Source organism: Zingiber officinale, chromosome 6A, assembly GCF_018446385.1.
Source record: "Zingiber officinale cultivar Zhangliang chromosome 6A, Zo_v1.1, whole genome shotgun sequence".
Lineage (NCBI taxonomy): Eukaryota > Viridiplantae > Streptophyta > Magnoliopsida > Zingiberales > Zingiberaceae > Zingiber > Zingiber officinale.
The window spans coordinates 113538075-113560900 of NC_055997.1; the positions used below are offsets into that span (position 1 = coordinate 113538075).

Here is a 22826-nt window from a genome sequence, read left to right on the forward strand (position 1 = left end):
AGTCTTCTGGTAGCACCGACTGCTTGCAAAATGGTGGAGGAAGGCCGTGCGGAAATCTTTGAAACTTGCGATGGATCCGTCCGGCAGCCTTCGAAACCACCGTTGAGCCGATCCCGAGAGGGTGGTAAGGAAAACACGACACTTCACTCCATCTGTGTATTGATGAAGAGTAGCGGTGTTGTCGAACTTACCCAAATGATCGTCCGGGTCGGTGGTTCCGTTGTATTCACCGATCGCCGGGGGCACATAGTGCTTTGGTAGAGGATCCCGCAGAATGGCTTCTGAGAATTGACGGTTGATCCGCTCGGGCGAGGCGTCCGCTCGGGGGGCCTTGCCTTTTCTGCTGTCTCGTCTTGGTACTTCATCTGATGAAGATCCTCGATCCCGATTAACTGCTGTGGCTTCAGGAGGAGTGCGGAATAGGGCCCGATGAAATGAAACCGTGGTCTGCGGTGCTTCCGCTCGACCTCCTGATGCTGATGTTGCTTGTTGCTCGATCCGCTCGATTTGAGACTTCTGCCTTTGTTCCACAAGCTTAGCTGCTCATGTCTCGATCAGAGCGTCGAGCTCCTCTGTGGAGAGCATCACCGAGTGCTGTCGTCCAGCTTCGTCCATTGCTTCCGATCGGATTCAGGAGCGTTCCCACATACGACGCCAAATTGATCCTATCCGAATGCTGAATCAACGGACGCTGGGCACGTGGCTCTCTCTGAATTGCTGACGTAGATCTTCAACCGGCTGTATGGAACTCCGGCGAACCTGCAAGGAAGTCGGGCCGGGACGGGGTTCCTGACGACGACCCTCCGACGCTCAAGTCAGACAGACGAAAAATAATAAAGTGGCTCCCGGGATCATAGATTTCATACCTCCGGCGAAGTCTAAGGGCACTTATATAGAGCTATGGGAGCTTAATGCACACAAACCGAGGTGTACACGTGTCCTATACCATACCGCAGCATGGACTTGTCAGAAGAGCATGTCTGACGCCATACTGCTACAGTCTGAGCGTCTCCTTGATGGGACAGCAGAACCCTTTATCGTACGATACTGAGTATGGCCTGGTCCTCGAACATGCCGGTTGTCAGCAACAGGGGTTACTAAGATGACATCCCCACTGTCCCACACTTTTTGACTTTCTCTTCCCGGATCAACCATCAAGCCGCTCAGCCAGAACATTCGCTTTTGGTCTGGCGTAGGTGGTCGTCCATCCGGGAAGGTTTAGGGTCGTCGCTTGCTCGGCTCTCGTAGCCTGACCCCTGGCCGAGCGGGCAGACTGCTCGGCAGCGCCAAATTGATCCTGTCCGAATGCTGAATCAACGGACGCTGGGCACGTGGCTCTCTCCGAATTGCTGACGTAGATCTTCAACCGGCTGTATGGAACTCCAGCGAACCTGCAAGGAAGTCGGGCCGGGAGGGGGTTCCCGGCGACGACCCTTCGACGCTCAAGTCAGACAGATGAAAAATAAGAAAGTAGCTCCCGGGATCATAGATTTCATACCTCCGGTGAAGTCTAAGGGCACTTATATAGAGCTATGGGAGCTTAGTGCACACAAACCGAGGTGTACATGTGTCCTATACCATACCGCAGCATGGATTTGTCAGAAGAGCATGTCTGACGTCATACTGCTACAGTCTGAGCGTCTCCTTGATGGGACAACAGAACCCTTTGTCGTACGATACTGAGTATGGCCTGGTCCTCGAACATGCCGGTTGTCAGCAACAGGGGTTACTAAGATGACGTCCCCACTGTCCCACACTTTTTGACTTCCTCTTCCCGGATCAACCATCAAGCCGCTCAGCCAGAACATTCGCCTTTGGTCTAGCGTAGGTGGTCGTCCGTCCGGGAAGGTTCAGGGTCGTCGCCTGCTCGGCTCTCGTAGCCTGACCCCTGGCCGAGCGGGCAGACTGTTCGGCCTTTACTCCTGCCTTGCACCGCGGCCGAGCGGACTATCCGCTCGGCCATATGATCTTCTTCATTGGAAATCTGGACTCACGACCAGATGGTTGTTCTCTCGGATGAAGGTCATTGCCTAGTGATCGGCATGTCCCGCCCGCTCATCGAGCCCATGGGGTTGACCCCCCCTTTGACTGTTGACCTCCACATGTCGTTGACCTTTCCCTCATGAGGGCCCCCCGGCCTTACCACCGGATCAAGTCTGAATCAAATTTTTAATTTTAATTTTTAAATCTAAATTTTCAAAATTTGATTAATTGGATAATTTAGTTTTTTTAAATTAATTAATATTTTTTCAGTCTAATTTATTTAATTTTCATAAGTTCAAATAATTAAAAAAATCAATAAATTTAATTCGATTCAATTTTAATAGAATAATTCTCGCTATTAGTTGGAGAATGAATGGGCCACGTACAGCAAATCTCGGCCCGGTTAAAATCCAATCTTTGATTTGTAGTTTTAGCATCCAATTTCAACCCTAGACAGAATCTATTTTTGCTTTTCTCTGCCTTGATCACATGTCGACCTCCTCCGACGAAGACGACGTCGAACGGATACCACTGTGCTCGCGGCCGGAGTGGTCCGATGTCCAACCTCTGCCGCAGGACGATGGCCCCAACCCGGTCGTCTCCATCGCCTACCGCGATGAGTTCCGCGAGACAATGGACTACTTCCGCGCCATCTACGCTGCCGACGAGCGGAGCTGCCGCGCCCTCGAACTCACCACGGAGGCCATCGGGATGAACCCGGGCAACTATACTGTGAGCTTCCATGGCTAGCTTCTCTGATTGATACAAAGAGCCTAGATACGTTGCGATCTTTTATCTGAACCCTGTTAATGTTGTCTTTTTCTATAAGGTTTGGCACTTCAGACGCCTTGTGCTCGAGTCATTGAATGCAAACTTACATGAAGAAAGGGATTTTGTTGACAGAATTACTTTCCAGAATTCTAAGAACTACCAGATCTGGTGAGTGCTCGCTTTGTGTCCTTTTTGTCTAGTTTGAAGAAACCTAGTTTTGCTTCATTTTTGATTAATTTGCTTACCTATACAAGTTGTATCTCTGAATGCTCGCGTTATGTATGTTGCTTAGGCACCACCGGCGGTGGCTTGCTGAGAAACTGGGAACAGAAGCAGCGAATAGAGAACTGGAGTTTACCAAACAAGTGTTTGCTCTTGATGCTAAAAATTATCATACTTGGTCTCATAGACAGGTAGTCTCTTTCTCCTTCCTCTGTCTTGGTATATATATATTTTTTCTTGTTCAACATCTAGATCAAACAAATGGGAGATGAAAAAGATTTATCGGGCAATAACTGACCAATTAACTTGTTAGGCCCAACCATTGGCCTTAAACGTTTACATTCCAATTAATAGTAACTCATTCATCTAAGCTTCTAAAGCTACTTTGTTGGCTCATTATTCACCATGTGGGAGCTATAATGTGGTGTTACAATCTTCATTGCTTAAGGATTGATGTTCTTCGTAAAAATTCAAACTCTAATTGATTGCACAGAATCATCATTAATTGAGAGCATATGATGTCCAATGGGGCTGCACGGTATGCAGACAACCTTTTTTGACCACCTCACCCTACCTAGAATTGGGTTTGTGTGATAGTCATTGTTATGATCTGGTTAGATTTGAGAATTTATTCATCAATTGTCATACTCAACTAGAGGCTCCAGATGCTTATGTCCAAGTTAATAGTAACTTGCTCATTGAGCCTATAAACCTTCTTTAATACTTTGCATTTCATTTAGTATGTCACACTTGTATAAGTTAACTTCTATTTCTATGAAGAGGGCATGATGAATGATCTCACTGTCAATCAAGTCCTGTAACTGAGATTTTCCTAATAATTTGCAATACAGTGGGTTCTTGAGTCATTAGGTGGATGGGAAAATGAGCTTGAATTTTGCTGTGAGCTTCTTGAAGATGATGTTTTCAACAATTCAGCTTGGAATCAGGTAAATATTTTGAGGTTTTATTGGCTTACTTTCATGTGTATTATACCTTTGTAGTTGTAGCTTTATTGGATTCTTTTTGCCATACAGAGTTGTTGCTTGCTAGATTCTTGGACCTGATAATTTATAGGTTTGACTTTGTTATCAGTGCTTCCATATGCACTTTTTTGTGCCACTGTCTGTGTATGGTTCTTTTGCCTTATATTGCTGTTGCTCTCTAGGATATTTCGTCATACGATTTTAAAATGTTTTAATGTTCTATATTAACAGTATTGGTCAACACAGCTGAAACATGTCTTGTTGGTTGCTGACTGATAGCGAGACTATGTTGGCTTGAGAAATGTCACTATGTTGCTCATGTCGACATGCTTCCATTGGGTACCAATCGCAATAGTGTATATTTATCCATGACATGCTTTGATTTCATTAACCAGGCATAGAAAGGAGATAAAACACAATAAAAAGAGAGATGAGGGATAGCACCAATGAAAGCACTGAGAATAGAAATGAGGAGTGATGTTGGAATCGAAGAAATTAAAATATATCTACATCCTATATGTATGCCTGCTCTATTTTTAGTTGTATCAAAGTACAACTCTTATGGGTTAAATATGGGTATGTTGATAAATCATTCCGAAACTAGAAATTCTAGAGGCATTATTTATAAATAGCACCAATTGAAGCACCAAGAACAGAAATAAGGAGTGATGTTGGAATAAAGAAATTAAGATATAATCTATATCCTATACTTGTGCTTGCTAGTTGTATCAATCAAGTACAAGCTCTTATTGGTTAATTGCGATATATAAATTTTTGGGTATGTGGAGAAATCATTTTCTAGAAAATTATGTGATCAAGATGTTTGCCATACATTTTAAACTTCTCCTTGATTTTTTTTATTTACTATAAGTTTATATTTGAAGATAAGTGGAAGAGAACTATAGAATCAAAACTCATTTGAGTTGGACATGTCTGTGGAACACTCCTAGCATCAAATAATGCTAATTATGAGATTTCGAATGCTATCTATATCATCCTTGGTTAACTTTTTACCCTGTAGATCGTTTTTGTGTTTCCTAGTTTGATAACTCTTCTTTCTTTCTCTTGTTGGATCGATCTACCAGCTGAAAGTATATGATATTCAAGAATGGAAATTGATGCTGGTTCATGAACAAGATGCATTTGGTTTTATTAATATTTGTTGTTTGTTCTACTAACACATCCTAACACATCTGTTTTATCTGATATCTTCTATTAACTATCGATCTGCAACAGAGGTATTTTGTCATCACCCGATCGCCGCTGCTCGGAGGCCTACAAGCCATGAGAGATTCTGAAGTGTGCTATACGAGCAAAATAATCTTAGCCGACCCACACAACGAAAGCCCTTGGAGATACCTTCGAGGGCTTTACAAGGGTGAAATCCAAATGTTAATCAGCGACAATAAAGTACCTGAGCTATGTTTGAAGGTTTTGGAGATAAATAAAAGCAACTTGTTTGCTTTGAGCCTGCTCCTGGATCTTCTTTCTCGAGGCCACCAACCCTCCGATGAGCTTAGAGCCGTCATCGGAGCTTTAAGAAGCTCGCAAGACATTGCAGGAACTCATGGCTTGGCTGCTACTTTGTGCCTTGTATTGGAGACAGTGGATCCAATGCGATCAAGCTACTGGGCGTGGCGGAGGACAAATCTTCCGACTGGAGTTTGTTAAAACCCTTCTTTTGAATTTAGACACTTTGAAAGATGCAATTGGGATGGAGGAACGAATATTGGATCATGTAAATTAAGTATTTATTTAGAGTTGTGTTTGCTACTCATGGGTAGGTTGTGCCTACCATCCTCTGGACTGAAATTGGACTTTGTACGATATCGACTCTTTGACCTCGAGTTCCTCGCAGGTGTTGAAAGAGTTGGTTGATCCTCAAGGAATCCATCCGGATATAGAAATTGGACTTTGTACGATATAATATTATCAATTTCTTTTACCATATTAAATTAATTTTCAAATCATTTTAGATTAGAAGAATTTAAGTATCTTTTTCTATTCACATAGTATGTTACCACTTAACTTGCAAATTGATTTTCGAAACAACTTTAGAATCATGTGAGAACCATGATCATAAAAGAAATCAAAACAATATTGTCTATAATTTTTTTCATGTCTTGACCATTTGTATTAATGATTAGTAGTCATCCGTGATTTATTTCTTCCATGTTGGTCTAGGAATAGGTTGGTGGAGGCGCTGGGGGCGAGCGAATCGTCTTTTTATCACATGTTATAATTTGTCGGGACCAAAATGATCCATTTATTTATTTCTGACTTTTTTTTATTTATTTCTGATTTTTAAGATGGAAGTAAGAGCTCCCACATGTGACATGGCAAGAGAGAATGAGAGGGAGGTCCATCTCTCAAACGACGATTTGTGGTAGGGATGTCAATTCGGGTGAGTCGGGTCGGGTTGGGTCGGGTTGAGTTTTTTTTTTTAACCCGACCCGACCCGAACCCGAGTTCAACCCAAAACACCTCAACCCGACCAACCCGATCAACCCGAACCCGGCCCATATAATCCGAAAATCCGATTCAAAACGATTTTTTTGGGCTATTTTCCTATAATTCTTCACTTTTATCTCAATACTCCATCATTATCATACAAACATGATATTAATATACATTAAAACATCTAAATTTTTAAAATAAAATTTGATTTAACCCTAAAAAAACCCACAAAACCCTATATTTAAGCCAACTCGGGTCAACCCGAACCCGACCCGACCCAACCCGAAATTTTTTTGCTCTCCAACACGAACCAGACCCGAATCCGAAAATGCCCAACCCGAACCTGATTTTTTTCGGGTCGACTCGGGTTGGGTCATCGTGTCGGGTTCATTTTTGACACTCCTAGTTTGTGGCGCCGTTCCATCATGAGTAATTTCTTTTTTAATTATTTTATTTAATATTTGTTATTAAAAAATCCATACACAATATGTTGAAGAAGATTTTAACATGAAAGAAGATGAGACATTAAACAATGACTAATTTAATAACAGTTGTTTGATGTTGAATATTTTTTAATTAAAAAATCTAGAAATACATCATGAACTCTTTTTTTTTTTTATTCATCTTTTCTTTCTCTATTTCTTTCATCCTTTTCATCCTTTTTTTTATTCAAGATGGACGAAAATTTTATTATTTCTTTTACAAATCTTTTAAAATTTTCAAATACGAAAGAAAATAAATCTTCTCAAAAGACCCTCATTCCTCCAAACCATGATGTCCAATATTCTCAATTTTTCTCTTACATATAATACTGTCCAAATTTATAAAATATTTCATATGTTCCACGAGATCTTACAAATTTTCTAAATTTCCAAAGTTTTCAAAAATTTTTGCTCCCCCTTCAGAGTAACGCAATCTCAACTCCATTTGGTATGTATTCATGCCAAGATTGATCAACCATGAGCAAACAATTTGGGATGACGTTTCTGCCTTTTGTATTTTTACTTTCTCAACCATCAATCATGTTTTTGAATGAAGCAAGAAGAGTTACTATCGACCCAACTATCAGCGGCAAAAGACCTCTAACGTCATCGTCTGTTCCAACATCTCAGTGGCCACACTATCACAAGAAGAGCGTAAAGTTGAATCGGATAAAGATAATTTAAAATGAAGATTTTGGTCTCTTGATAAAGACAAGGTCCTTGCAAAGTCATGGACAACTATCAGTACCGACGCAATCATTAGTAATGACCAGAAGGATCAAACTTTTTAAAAATGTATAGTTGATTACTACACCAATCATTGGCTCATTGGATTTATGAAGAGACGCTATAAGGTGTTAAAATCATATTACTATAAGTTTACGCCAATGGTAAATATATACTCATCATCAAAGTAGATGGAGTGACAAGAATGCATTGAAGAATGCACTGAATATGTGGAAGACCAACAATAAAAATAAGGGTTGTAAGTATATATATGTGTAGAGGATTCTCAAAGAGTATGAGAAATATGCTCCGCAATCAGTTGTTCATTTTCTAATAAAAATGTAAGGACATCCGAATCAGGGAGTATACTTTAGCATCATATTATTATAAGTTTACGCTAATGGTAAATATATACTCATTATCAAAGTAGATGGAGTGACAAGAATGCATTGAAGAATGCACTGAATATGTGGAAGACCAACAATAAAAATAAGGGTTTTAAGTATATATATGTGTAGAGGATTCTCAAAGAGTATGAGAAATATGTTCCGCAATCAGTTGTTCATTTTCTAATAAAAATGTAAGGACATCCGAATCAGGGAGAATACTTTAGCATCAAATCCAAATCTAAATACGAGTGTTGATGTGGATGACTCTGAAATCCATATTCATATGATAAGACAAAAGATAGCGCAAATTCAAATTTAAAAAGTGCAACATAATGGAATGAATTTTAGACGAAGAATGATAAGATATTAAAGAATATCAAATAGGAGAAAATAACTTTGTAAAAAATTAAGATCTATTGTAAAGATTAATTTTTTTTTTTGAAATGACATAAAATAATTTTAGATACACGAGAAAATAATAAAAAAAATTCAAATAAGAGGCATGATCAAATGCAAATATGTTTATACTTATTTTTTATATATCATTACAATTTATGCCTATATAATTATATTTATATATATTTTTAATTATTAATATTTAGAAGGTAAGGATTTAAATTTTATAAAAAATAAATTATACATATAAAAAGAAAAAAAATAATAACCATATTAGATAATATTAAATAATAACCATATTAGATAATATCGAACTTGGATGATTAGTAACCATATTAGATAATATTAAATAATAACCATATTAGATAATATCGAACTTGGATGATTAGTTCGACCTAAAAAATTTAGAAGTCTAATATCCTTTAATTACATGACCCATTAATTTAATATATATATATATATATATATATATATATATATATATATATATATATATATATATATATAGTTAGTATAATAAAAAGGAGAAATAAAAAATATATATAATAAAATAATAATAATCATGAAAAAAATTATTGAGAGTTTTTTTAATAATAAATATATATATATATATATATATATATATAAATTTTTAGTTTTTTTTTCGTAGTATTAACATGTCATTGAAGGACTCTTTGAGAGCCGCGAATGCTCTAAGAAACTTAAGGACCAAGAGAAGAATTTAAAAACCAAAAATAATTAAGTGCTCCAATCAAACAAGAAATTCCATGGATTAAAAACATCTTGAGTAACAAAATAAGCAAATTAAAAAAAAAAAAAAAAACTACATTCCATGCTCAAATTTTGGTCTCTAAAGACTTGTTGTCAAGAACTACTCCAAATCAAATCTCCAGTCTACTTCACCCAAAAAATTGATCTCATCCATCTAAAGCTCATCCTGAGAACACAATTGAACCAGTGAGATACGAACCAACATGGAAACAAAATAATTGGAAATAATAATAAAAAAAAACAAATTACATGAGCAGCCTCGTCCTCTATATCTGAATCCGCCTTGGAATCAGCTTCATCTGCGGAATCGTCAGCTTCGTCCTCGTCCTGACATAGGCAATAAGAAGGGAAGAGATTGAGAAAGTAATTACGCATACAAGGCCGTGGAAATAACCACAATTAGGCGTGTGCTAACCTCTGCGTCGGAAATGTCATCCTTGCTTTCCTGATGGTTAAAAAATTTCTTTAAAAAAAATAACTTCATATTTCACTACGAAATAGAAAAAAAGAAGCTTTACCTCTTCAGCCTTCTTTTTCTCAGCCTCGTCAAATGCTGCCTTTTCAGCCTGAAAGAAGCGCCAAAAATCGATTTAGACGTTAAAAAAGGTCTTTAACAGCACACTGAAATTAATGCCGAGTAACATACGTCCTTAAGCTTGCCCCATGTTTCTTCTGCAAATTTCTTTGCGTACTCGGGATCGTCACTGACCAAGATGTTATCGAAGATAGACCCAGCTTTGACCTGAAAAGGGCATATCGAGAGGTAAGCTCAATGCAAAGAAAATCAGAGGAGAATGATTTCATATTTTACCTGCCACAACTCAAAGGCTACATATCTCAAGTTGGAGTAAGCATAGATGTATGGATCGTCCTTGAAATCTGCAAGATGGATCAGGTTAAAGAGTGTTTTGGAGATCATGCAAATCGAGTTACTAAACAGATCAAATAATACCAGGATTGTCAATCAATGGAGCCTTCCATTTTCCCTGGTAATTAGGGTTCTTAATTTTCTAAAGAGGCAGCAAAATAACTAATTAGATACATTTGGTGGAACTGTAATTGCTAATTTTGGCAGGGAAGATTGGAAAGTATGCTCATACCTTTTGCTTCCAGGGACCCTTATATTCAGGATTTGGAATAGTTGGGGCCGTCCATTCACCATCTTCTTCATCATCCCAATCTTCAGGCTACAACAAATGCATAAAACAGTTGAGCAGCAGAAGATGGGAACGACAAATGCACAAATAAAAACGATCAGTAATACCTTCTTAGCATCAGTATCAGGAATCTCTTTAGGAATGTCATCATAGCCCTTCATTGACAAGACTAAGTTAGTTTGGCTAAAATTTGTATTTATTAACCTAGAAATTGAATCTAGAAAAAAAAATATAGTTGAAAGTTACTACAACGCCAGAACAAAATGGTTGAAAAGAAATAAAACAAATCAGTCACAAGGAAAAAAGAAAGACAAACAAACTTGATCTCACACTACCTCTGGTTTTTTGTCCTCAGGGTCTGGGATGTTCTCCTTGTCATCCCAATCTTCTGGCTGTAACAAAAATTAATTAAACATGATCAAGAGATCAAGCTAAACACACACTGGTCTACAACGAACCATGTATAAACAAGGTTTACCTTCTTTGCATCAGGATCCTTGATTTGCTTTGGAGGAAGGATATCCCAGTCAGTATACAAACTACCAGTTTGTTTCTCATTGTTATCAATGAGGATGCTGAATGTAGCATCAGGTCGGACAATGAAGGTGTAAACATGAGTTAGCTGATCACTCTCGCATGTTACTTCTTTCTTAATCAAATGGTTCTTTTCATTGTGTGAGAAGATAGCGTGCACTTTTTTTGTGCTGTACCCACAAATATCGGGGCCAAACATAATGCTGCAATTTCCAAATTCATGCATCCATTTCAAATAAGATGTGATAAATGCAATAACAATTCTTATAGAGGACAACTAACACAGAAGGCAGAGGTACCTATAGGGAGTATCTCCACCAAATTTTTTCTGATCAACTTCACCACTGAGTAGCTTGATGTAGCCACCCCCACAATCAAGTTTCTGCTCATGTTTAACAGAGTACTGCAAAACTAATGTCTTGTCCTTGTTGCTGAATTCAGGGAACTGTGCCGAAATGGCATAGAATCTATAATCTTCCGCGGTTTGGATTCCTGCATTCAAGGAATTTATTAAACTGAGGTCATATGAAATAAACAAATGATTCAAACTTTTCGGAGTGACAAACAAATTGCAGATTTTTATTACAGTGTGAGGCAGGGCTCAAGGTTTTAGAGGAATACCATTATCCTCTGGATCTCCAGACCATTTTCCAGATGTATAGTTCCAATCTCCAGCCATGTTTTCATCTTTTTTCCAGTCCGATTTGACCCACCGATTCTCCCATCCATCTTCATAAGAAAAAATACATCCAATTGCAGTTACGAGGAGAATCAATCATTAAAAAAATTCTAAAGCCCATGACTCTTTTGCTTTCACAGACATTCACTCTGAATCTTTACTCTACAACAATTATCAATTGTAAATTATCAATTTGCCAGTATAAATGCAACAGCAGTGTCATTATCAACATACGATTTGGATCGTGGAAAAAAAATCCTAGAGACTGCAAGTACAAAAATAAAACATAAACTAGACGAAAGACGGAATCCTGATTTTAGGGAACAGCCAAGGACAAAGAACTCAGATGATCACGTTTTGGCAGATTAGATCTGAGTGTTCAAAGCCAACTGCCAAATACCGAGAAGAGTTGTTAGAACCAACAAAAACCGAATGTACGTATAAACAACCAGTAGTTTTGCTACAAAAACAGACAGGAATAAAACAGGGTCAACAATCACCAGAATGGATCGACCAATCTTTAGCAAAACTAGAATCTCATTTCATAAAAAGAAAAAAATTAAAGGAACGTGGTCTAGTCACAGTTTTCAATGCAAATTGAGTTCAAAAGCAAAATGCGATCCCGATAAGGATCAATGATGGAGAGCGCATACCTCCGAAACGCTCCTCGAAGTAGACCTCGGCGGAGACGATAGATGCTACAGCGAGCGCCACTGCGAAGGCGGCGGCGACGAGAGGCGGTCTTCTACCGATCGCCATTACGACTTCTCTATCTCTCTCCCTCACAAGCTCTGCTCGATTTGGATCGAGGCGAAGGTAAAGATCGGAGATTTATCGGGCGAGAAAGAATGGCGTGCCGTGACCGGACGGTAAACTTACCTGAGTTGGAGATTCGTCAATCGTTTTTCTCCTACTGGCCGATAGAAAGTTGAGCCAATAGTGAAAAGCCACGTGGCTAAATCGACGTGTCCGCCCTCGGTTATTCTGCGTCGTCTACTGAATGCCAGCAGGCCAAAATCGTAATTTAGAAAAGTATATAGAGAAGGTCCAGTAAGATTCCCTATTGATGCGAAACACGTCTAACGCAAAAACTCAATTTAAAAATAAAAAAAAATATTTCATATTAAACTTTAATTTTTTATTTTTAAAAAACTTTAACATTTAGTTAAAATTACTCTAATATTAATTAAATTTATTTCAAAGCTAGAGCAATTTCTTAAATATTATCAAATATTCAAATAGAATCTCTAAATTTCAAATTGTTCGATTCAATCCACACCGAAATAAGGATATGTACCTGCGCATCAAGGTTCCGTTTGGTATGCATGATAAGATAAGATTATATTTTCAAAAAAAAATTAATCAAATGTGTAGTAGAATTGATTAGAAGTAGAATTATAGATAATTAAGGATAGAATTCATAATACCCCTTGATCTTAAGAGGAATTATTTATCCTACCTTTAATTCTATCCTAATCTGCTCAATCCTATCCAATCATATGTGAGCCCAAAAGTATTACTACAAAAGAAATGAACTGATCATATTTTTCAAGGCCATAAGTCAGACACTTCAAATATTGTTGTTACACACAATCACAATGCACATTGATCATATATGATCAATTCAAAGCATAAAATATAAATGACAAGTCCAAGCTCATCGAGCAATTTAAAGCATTGGCTAACGAGCCGAGTTTCTTATTCAAGGAAAAGGAGGGTCACTGATCACAAACTCCATCAGAGAGATGATGAGAAATGAGTCTTTTCTAGCAGAATTAAGCAAGCAGATGAACTTAACTTCCATGATCAAAGTTCTTAACAACTGTAACAGGGCAAGTTCCATTGTTCACCACGTGGCTGCTCACACTGCCCAGAAGCACCCTGAAAGATAAGGGAAATATTGTTTAATTCACTTTAGATTTAATTTTGATGTTCTTGCACAGAGAATGGATGAGGGAAAAGAAATGAAATAGCCAATTCCGAGTTTTTATAAGAAAACATTTGTAGTCTACTTTCCAGTGGTGAGTTTGATGGTCTAGAAAATGGCATTGCAAAGAATGAAATAGGTATTTCTAAGGAATTGAATAAACAAGAACAGGAAAATTTATTTGCTAGTTTGAGTAATGAATGGAATAGACATGAAATAACTATTTTATAGTTCGTTCAATGGAATGTTATCAGATATATAGATAAGGAGTAGGTTTTGTAATGATTAAAATTTATTTATATGATTTTTTTTTTCAACTCGTCAAGCTTTCACAGCATGCTCCTGATCAACTTGATCAAACCAATCAGCCCATTGGTCTCTCCTCTTGATCTAAATAATTGACCAGACTCAATCAACCCCCCACCCCACCCTGTGGTTGACTCGCTTGGCTTGACCTACCTTTTTGACCCAGCGTGCCATTTTACTTGCTTGGTGCGCTCATTTACTTGGCACAATTGATTAGTCAGCTGGATCTTATCGGTCAAACAAATTCGAATATGGCAATCATCTAGCCAAACTTGACAAGTTTACCTGTTCAATTAGATTGATCCCATCAGCATGTTCAACATGATGATCTAGATTAGCCTGTCTGATCACACACTTCATCCCGACCAATTCAATCACCCCTTTCAGCCACTTTGTCCCCCACATACACACACGACCTATCTCACTTAATCAGTCTCACATGGTCTGACCAGCACTCAATTGCTAAACTTGTTTAACCTACTTTCCTGATTGATAATATATTACTTTTGAAGATTTGAATAAAGTAAGAATATACATTTTTTTAATACACTTGGAATAGAGTAACTGTTTCTTAGAATTGGGAATCACAATGCTTGAGAATTTGATATGTCGAATTCATTTTTATAGCCAAAAATATAAATAATTATATGGAATATAACCAAAGCCATCATAAGGTTCTTGTTTTTTGGTTGTTTATATCTCAATTGAGGTGCCGACCCCACCTAGTGGGATAAGATTTGATTGTTGTTATTGTTGTTGTTGAATATCTCGGTTGAGGTATCAAAATTCAAAAGGTTCTCATTGGAACACAATATCTACCCAAGTAGAAGTTTTCTAACCTCTTGAGCTTCCCAAGCCCTCTATTCCCAATGATCAAGCAGCTGAGGGGGATGTTATCAATAGCTTCACATATCTTTTCGTGGGCATCTCCCCAGTAGATCTTCAACAGAACAACGACCTGAAAATGTTATATGACAAGTGTCTGAGTATTTTTACAGTTGCTATTCTTGTTTGGGTAGTTAAAACTTGATAAATAGAAATTTGAAACTACAAACAAGTGTCAGGTATGTTTACGCTCTTTATGCTCGTTTGAGCAGTTAAAACTTGACATATAGAAAATAGAAACTACCTCCTTTTGCCGGGCTACAGTGTTGAGTATGTCCAAAGTTTCAGCATCTGGCTTCACACCATATTTCTTTACAATACCAGGATCAGATAACTCTGTGAGGGGGATAAATGCTGCAATGGATGAAAAAAACAATGTTTTTTTTAAAAAAAAACAGCAGGGTGATAACAGGATAATTAGAGGATAAAAAGAGAGCAATCAATGAGAAGCAATTGATGACTCTAGATCATACATATGCAAACTGTAGATTCAATGGGCTGCAGAAAAGACAGGAAAAGGAAAGAATGTAGTTCACTTATTACTCAGCAGCAACTAATTAAAGAAGATACCAGCATAGTAAACTGTAGTTTTTAGGATCCTCATCACCTAGCGTGGATACATAAATTAGCAAGTATTTTTTGCAAGAAAGAGTAGCAACAGAAAATTGTGTGCATTCGTTGATTGATGTGGAGCTTGTCTTGCTTGGTTTTTGTTGGTTCATGACAGAGATAATTTCTAGTTTGAACTAAGTAATTATGTAAAGGGTGATCTTAAATGTCAACATACATTAATTTGATGAACAAAACTAAGAGATCGGAATTAGGTGTTGAGATCTTTTTATTAACATTTCAGTATTAATATTAACGAACATAAATTACTCATTGGCTACCAACTAGTTAATTGTATAGACAGCATCACATATTAAAACTGCACGTGTACAATATATTGAGACATCAAGCTATTAGTGACAAAACTTGTGAGCTACCTGACATCTTTCCAACGATCCAAGTAGGATGATGATCCATACAACATACAATAAGATAAAAAAAAATCTCTTTATTGTTCCTAAATTAACATGGAAGGGGAAATACAAGAGATAGAAGACATTATGATCCATGTATGCATATCAAACAGCCTTAACTTGTGTAGTATTCTTTCACTAGGCTGAAATTTAGTCAATTATCTTGAAAGTACACGAGCAGTATCTCAGAGCAAATGATCCAACAGAGCATTCCGTCTGATATTTCTTTCATTCTGATAAAATTAAAAAAGAAAACAAAAAAAAACCTTGTAACCTCTTGATGGTGATGAATAGGAAAAGAGTTAAGTTGTCTGTCCTCAAGGATCTAAGCTGTCAACGGTCAATTAAGTTAATTAGTATCAACTTCCTCTGATATTGCAGGCTTGCATGCCCAATGACAAACAATGAATCTTATGAAGCTTGTCCATCGTGTTCTAAGAGATTATTTGTGAAAATAAATTGACAGATATGCCATCTTTGTTGAAGTTCTTTATCAGCCCTAGAATTCAAAAAAGAAACCAGCTACAATTATGCACTAAAGATACCAAATTGAGAGGGTTTGCCACAGAATTCATAGCTCAGAGTAGAGCAAACCATAAAGCTAAAGAAACCTGAAAAGAAGCCCACCAATTCGACTTCTAACAAGATCGTAGTCTTGTCCAGTTCACTGGACTATGTTAGGTGTCTGTCACTAAGCATAAGAAGAGTAGATTAAAACTCACGTTCCAAATAAACATAGATTGGCATTGGTAGTCTCATGACTCCACACCATATGATTCTTAGTAGTGATTTCAATAACTGAAAATGTACGTACAAAATCAAACTTTTAGGGTCGAAATAAGCAACGGGGGTTCGAATGGGGAAAAAAATCGATCTTGTGACTTGAAAGAGGAAACAAGGCGAGGATTTGAGGCGAAGGTGAATCGTACGTGATCCGGTGGTCTCCCAGAGCTGCATCTCGCCCTCCTCGTAGTGTCCCTCCTTCTGGACATTGACGAGGATGAGGTGGTCGCCGTCCCTCACCATGTTCTCCACGGCCCAGCGGAGCGCCGCTTTGCTGCATGGCGAAAAGTCCACTGCCACACCCACCCTCCGATCCGCAGCCATCGCCCGATCTTCTCGCTTCGCGATTGAAGAAGCAGGAGGAGGAAGGAGAATGGAGGATTATTCTGATGAGGATGAAGACAAGATCGAACTCTGGAGAGAGAGAGACCAATGGAGAATGATACATATACGCTATTTTTACATCCACGGAGGAATTTACTTTAAAGTACCTAAAAGTTTGTTATTTTCTAATACACATCGTACTTTTCTCCTATCATAATCACCCCGCCACATCCTCGTCTCTTCTCCCGGCTTTTCTGATATAATTACTAGAATATGAGAGAGTCGAAAGAAAATTGCTCGTTGAGATCGACTAATAAATTATAAAGGAGCGTGTAAATATCAAACCGATAAGTGGACGAAAATGACAGAGATTCCATTTGACAGCAAACAGCAATTTTGGCCAATGGAGAATCGACAGGTCACCATTTACCAAGTCAAAAGAATGCTTGGCAGTGCTTAAATTGAACTTGACAACTTGCCTATTTTTTTATGTTGACTAAATTTTTATTCTTTTGGTGTAAAAATAATCCAATTTGAGTTTGACTCTGAATTAAAAGGCAAATTAAAAAAACATTTGATTATTTAGAAAGGCATATATTCATTGAAAATGTTTCTTAGTAATTAAAAAACCTAAGTCTAAAGCTTTGTTTTTATTAAATAAAAGTGAATAATTTTATAAAATTTATTTATACATGAACGGGATTAAATATGTGGCAAAAGGTGATTCGTTCGCCCCCAGCGCCCCCGTCAACCCGTCTCTAGGTCAACACGGATGAGGTAAATCACGGGTGACTACTACCTATTAGTGTAAATGGCCAATACATAGAGGAGATTATGAATGGAATTAAATATGTACATATAGTAGATGTATTAGATGTAGCAAAGCACTAAATTTATAACCATAAGATTTAGACAACATGACTTGCGATGAGTTTTTATTTATTAATCCAGGTCTAACCTTGCGTCCAATTAGGATCCGAGATGGACAATCTTCTCTCTTGATTTTCTTATCAGATAAATTTGAAAATACGAATGACTCTTGACACAATAAGTTAGTTATCTCAATATATCAAGCACTACGGGCGTAGAGTGCCCTACGTGAGAATGTGTGAGTAATCCACCTCCGCTACCGCTTGGTTGTACAGGGCATGCCATGAGTTAGAAATGACATGATAGGATCGATGACAACTCTTTTTAAAAATAAATCTTACAAATAAACTAATTAATTAAGTATACATGAGATCAATTTTTCACAAATAAATATATTTTAGTCCCACATTAGTTGGTAGAGAAAATTGCTCTACGATAAAGTCGATATAATACCAAGTTTAATTGTTCCACTATGAAATAGTAAGAATGAATCACCGAACGATTGTTTTTTAGGTTAGTGGAGTCTTCAAATGTTGAGGGAGGGAACCAATGGCCACGGTCATCTGATATCTCTTCCCTCTGTGTATTCACATCATATTTAAGGTCTTCCCTCTGTGTATTCACATCATATTTAAGGTCATGCTGCACACATTTTATAATGTGAAAGACCATGGTTCACAAGTTATAACATCCTAAGTGCACCATTTCAAGATCTGATAGTCCATGTTTCACAAGCTCTGATAGTCCATGTGATGCATCAATTGTCGGGTGATGGGACCGGTTGTAGGGCGTTAGCCTATCAAAAGTGAGCCGGGCTTGTCGGTAAGAGCTAAGTTGAATGACATTGACTTGTTGGATCGGCAAGACCGAATGAAGATGAGTAGAACATCAGGATAGATCAAATCGGAGAAGTCGAGAGAGCTGAGTTTAAGATGTCGGATTAGATTAAACTGGAGGAGTCGACGGACTTTGTAGGCTTCCGTTACCCTCCGCAGCAATACTTGATTTATAGTGAGAAATAAATGATAGACAAAGCAAAGTAAATCATTCTTTTATCTTTGAATTATTTTAAGATTTAAAATTGTTATTATATATATTTTAAAATTTTTAAGTTAGATGTGGGTCGCGGCCTGTTTGGATTTTCTTTGCGTTTGGCTATCGAGTTGAATCAAGCCATCCAATCAATATGACACCACGTTGAGAAAACAGCTCGTTTAGCCCATTTTAATTTATGACCGCTAATGCAACCACCTTTGTTTTTTTTTTGGTGAATTATTTGGTATATTTTTATAATAATTTAGTGAATCACAGACCTTAAATTTCTAAAATAATCAAATTACCTATCCATTTTTAAAATTACCAAATTAGATATTAATTTTGTTTGGCTTATTTAGCTCTGTCTGGTTGATGGATGATCGCTTTAACAAATATCCGAGACAACAATGAAATCATGGTCATACGACCAAGTTGACCGGACGAGTACGGTCTCGATTTCATGATCAGCTCGACCATGTTTTTGTGGGCACGTGAAACTCACAATTAGACAGTGCTCAACCAGATGGATTGTGATTTCAAGACCACCTCGATTGTTTTTTCAATTGTTGTTGATTAGATAGAGGGTGCTGGATAATATATATATATATATATATATTGTGTAGAGGTAGAAGAGAAAAAGAATTCTATTATATATTATATATGTGTCGTGATATAGTTATGCGTAGCATATCCGACTTTTTTTTAAAATTTTTTTTTTAATTTAAAAAATCAATATTTATTTTTATAAATCCCTAATACATAAATATATCTCCTAAACACATTATAATATTTCATAAATACTTAAATTTATTTCATTTTTAATTTTTCTTTTTACTAAACATTATAACTCAATTGGGAAGTCTAAACCCTAGGGGTAAAATCTTAAAAAAAAAATAGCATTGATACTATAACCAAAAGTCTGAACCCTAGAGGTAAAATCTAAAAAAAATAACTTTGATACTATAACCCAAAGCCTGAACCCTAAATAGCTTTGATACTATAACCCAAAGCTTGAACCCTAAATAGGTTTGATACTATAACCCAAAGTCTGAACCCTAGAGATAAAATCTAAAAAAAAATAGTTTTGATACTATAACCCAAAGTCTAAACCCTAAAAATAAAATTTTTAAAAAATATTTTAATTATTTTTTTTAATTCAAAATTTTAAAAAAAATAAAAAAAAACACTAAAATCAGTGATATCCTGCGCGCGCGCACAGTCGCGCATTGTGCGGGCGCGCAGGATATCAAATTTATATATATATATATATATATATATATATATATATATATATATATATATTGTGGAGAGGTAGAAGAGAAAAAAAACTCTATTATAAATGGAATTTTAGCCTCAAAATAGGAGTTTTAAGGTATATTAATTGGTTTATATTGATTTATATGCATTAATGATATGAACAAATGTATGAGAAGAGACTCTTTCATGTGTAGGCGTGTAGCAGACGTAGAGGTCAAAGTCAAGGGACAGCAGGTCGGATTCAGAGACCGAGCGGAAAATATATTCGTTCGAGGGTAGAACAAGAAGCCGACCGATATATACGGGGATGCGCCGAATGCGTCGATCCTCTTTCATCTGGCATTGTTCCATACTCCTTCAGAGGAACATGACGGAACAAGGCCGAGCAAATATAGACCAAGGATTCTCTTCGGACGATACGTCTATGAGGGACGGACGGAAGGTAAAGGCACCCAAGACCGATGATTTGCCCGAACGGATGAACAGATCATTTTCTCAGAGGATCCTGGACAACTCGCTATCGTGACATTATATCCTATTAATGATAGGGGAATACAATGGGATAATTGATCCAGAGGACCATCTGATCAGGTTTGACAACACGGACACATTCCATCAGTACACCGATGGAGTGAAATGCCGATCGGATCAGCGCAGCGATGGTTCAGATGACTGCCGATCGGATCCATTCATAGCTTCAAGGATTCTCAAGTGACATTTCTATATCATTTTACCAGCAGTCGCCGCCACTAGAAGATGAGCGTTAATTTGTTTGTTGTGAAGCAAGGGCTCATGGAGGCATTAAGAGCCTACATCAAGCAGTTCAACCATATGACCATGGATATCTCATCGGTCACCCCAGATGTATTGGTGAATGTCTTCTCGTAGGGGCTTACCGAAGGAGAATTCTTTCGCTCACTTATCCGGAGGTCATCGAAGGATTTCGACCACTTGCTCAGGTGCACCAATGAATACATCAATGTGGAAAAAGCCCAAGTGACACTAAGGAAGGAGGCACCCGCCGAACCTACTGCCGCCCTAAATGACGACCGAACAGAACCCATCAACCACCAAAGGGTCCCCGAACTGGAGTAGCACAGCGCACCAAGAACCCCGAACCCATGTTGTGCAGCATGTAGCAGTAGATCGGTCGAAAGCTGCAAAAGGCAAGTCATGGGCACCGCTGTTCTGCTCTTTCCATCAATCAGCGACACACAACATTCAAGACTGCTATGACTTGAGGCCAATATTAAGCCGACCGGCTCCTCCAAGATATCGTCGTCATTCACCATCTCCTGATCAACATCATCGGTGCCGATTAGATGGGCTGTGAGAAGAAGAAAGACCAGCGGCCGAGCAGCGTCAACGCCAACCTCAACGGAGAGGTAACACAAGTCCCACCTGGGCTTCGGCTGAGCGGACTAGACACTCGACTCGGGAGGAAGAAAATCGAAGCAATATTGCTTGAGGCGAAATCAGAATGATCGTTGGGGGCCCAACTAACGGTGATTCCAACTGAGCAAGGAAGTCGCTCGCTCGACGACTGGATATACATGCTATGGGATGTAACAAAGAGATGGTCGGGGGACCAGAGATCAGTTTCGGCACAAGGGACTTAAAGAGAGTGGAGATCCCTCATGATGACGCCTTGATCATTCGAGCGGTAATAGCTAATTATACTATTCACTGAACTTTTGTGGATACAGATAGCTCAATGAATATCATCTTCAAGAAGGCGTTGGACCAGCTACAGATCAATCAGAGTGAATTACAGCCCATGACGACTCCACTGTATGGATTCACAAGCAATGAAGTATTACCGATCGGTCAGACTCTGTAGGTCATATCACTCAGAGAAGAGCCTCTCAAGAGGACAAGGACCACAAACTTCATCGTGGTTGATGAGTCATCTGCCTACAATATAATATTGGGTCAACCGACCCTAAACTAGTTCCTAGCGGTAGTGTCCACCTTCTACCAGAAGATCAAGTTTTCTGTGGACAATGTGGTAGGTGAAGTCAAAGGCGACCAATTGGTCACTCGGCGATGCTACGTCGAGATGGTTAAGTCAGAGGCAAAGGCTACTCTGAAGACTCAGTGTTTGGAGGTGAACACAATCATGAAGGAACTGTCGATGTTGGTCTATGATGAAAAAGAGGAGGTTCAGATCCATCCTAGCCGATCGGAAGCTACAACATTTGTTACTGTCGACCTAACAAACGAGAAGAAGGCAGAGCTGGTCGCTTGCCTTAGGCAAAACCACGGCGTGTTTGCCTGGTCAACTCACAAGCTCCCGAGCATATCGCCGAGCGTGACTCAGCACGAGCTTCACGTCCGACAGGATGCTCGGCCAGTGAAACAGAGGAAGAGGAACTTCAGCTAGGAGCAGAATCATATCATCCGAGCGAAAATAGAAAAATTGTTGGAGGTTGGTCACATCCACGAGGTTCAATTTTCGAGCTAGCTGGCCAACGTGGTATTAGTCTCTGTTGTTAGGGTCGATTTGTAGCTAGAGGGGGAGGGGGTGAATAACTCATCGTGCTTCATTTACATGCTTCGGTATTGTTGATATGCAGTGGAATTGTGGAAAGAACTCAAAACAAGACTCACAACACTAACACGTAGATTTAATTGGTATGCACCTCAAGAAGAGCTGACTAATCCAAGGATCCACACACGACACACTCTCCACTAAGAAAAACACTTCTTCTCGGTAACTACCGAAGACGGAGAAACCTTGTACAATCTCTCAATACAACAAAATGAAAAGAAGAAGCAAATACAAAGAAAATCTTATAAGATTTTACACAAATGAAACTCTAGCTAGCTTCTTCTTCTTGTGTGGAACGCCTCTTGACCTTGGAAGT

At 38.3% G+C, this 22826-nt stretch overlaps 3 protein-coding genes across 3 annotated transcripts; 1 reads left to right on the top strand and 2 right to left on the bottom strand.

Annotated features, from left to right (window-relative positions):
- Positions 1-2424: 2424 nt before the first annotated feature.
- On the top strand, positions 2425-5874 carry LOC121997520 (protein farnesyltransferase/geranylgeranyltransferase type-1 subunit alpha-like). The gene is made up of 5 exons (XM_042551975.1): positions 2425-2715; positions 2813-2922; positions 3047-3167; positions 3828-3923; positions 5196-5874. Exons 1-5 carry the CDS (start codon positions 2473-2475, stop codon positions 5628-5630), a joined length of 1005 nt encoding a protein of 334 aa, XP_042407909.1. The 5' UTR covers positions 2425-2472; the 3' UTR covers positions 5631-5874.
- A 3289-nt stretch (positions 5875-9163) lies between these two features.
- LOC121997521 (calreticulin-like) lies at positions 9164-12385 on the bottom strand. The gene is made up of 14 exons (XM_042551976.1): positions 12204-12385; positions 11493-11600; positions 11171-11363; positions 10816-11074; positions 10673-10729; positions 10445-10492; positions 10281-10367; positions 10133-10190; positions 9992-10059; positions 9827-9922; positions 9699-9746; positions 9596-9625; positions 9430-9507; positions 9164-9346 (listed from the first exon to the last, which is right to left on the bottom strand). The coding sequence occupies exons 1-14, from the start codon at positions 12307-12309 to the stop codon at positions 9335-9337; spliced, it is 1248 nt and encodes a 415-aa protein (XP_042407910.1). The 5' UTR covers positions 12310-12385; the 3' UTR covers positions 9164-9334.
- A 681-nt stretch (positions 12386-13066) lies between these two features.
- On the bottom strand, positions 13067-16900 carry LOC121997522 (universal stress protein PHOS32-like). Its single transcript, XM_042551977.1, has 4 exons — positions 16620-16900; positions 14913-15022; positions 14623-14741; positions 13067-13431 (listed from the first exon to the last, which is right to left on the bottom strand). The coding sequence occupies exons 1-4, from the start codon at positions 16795-16797 to the stop codon at positions 13344-13346; spliced, it is 495 nt and encodes a 164-aa protein (XP_042407911.1). The 5' UTR covers positions 16798-16900; the 3' UTR covers positions 13067-13343.
- Between the last annotated feature and the right edge of the window lie 5926 nt (positions 16901-22826).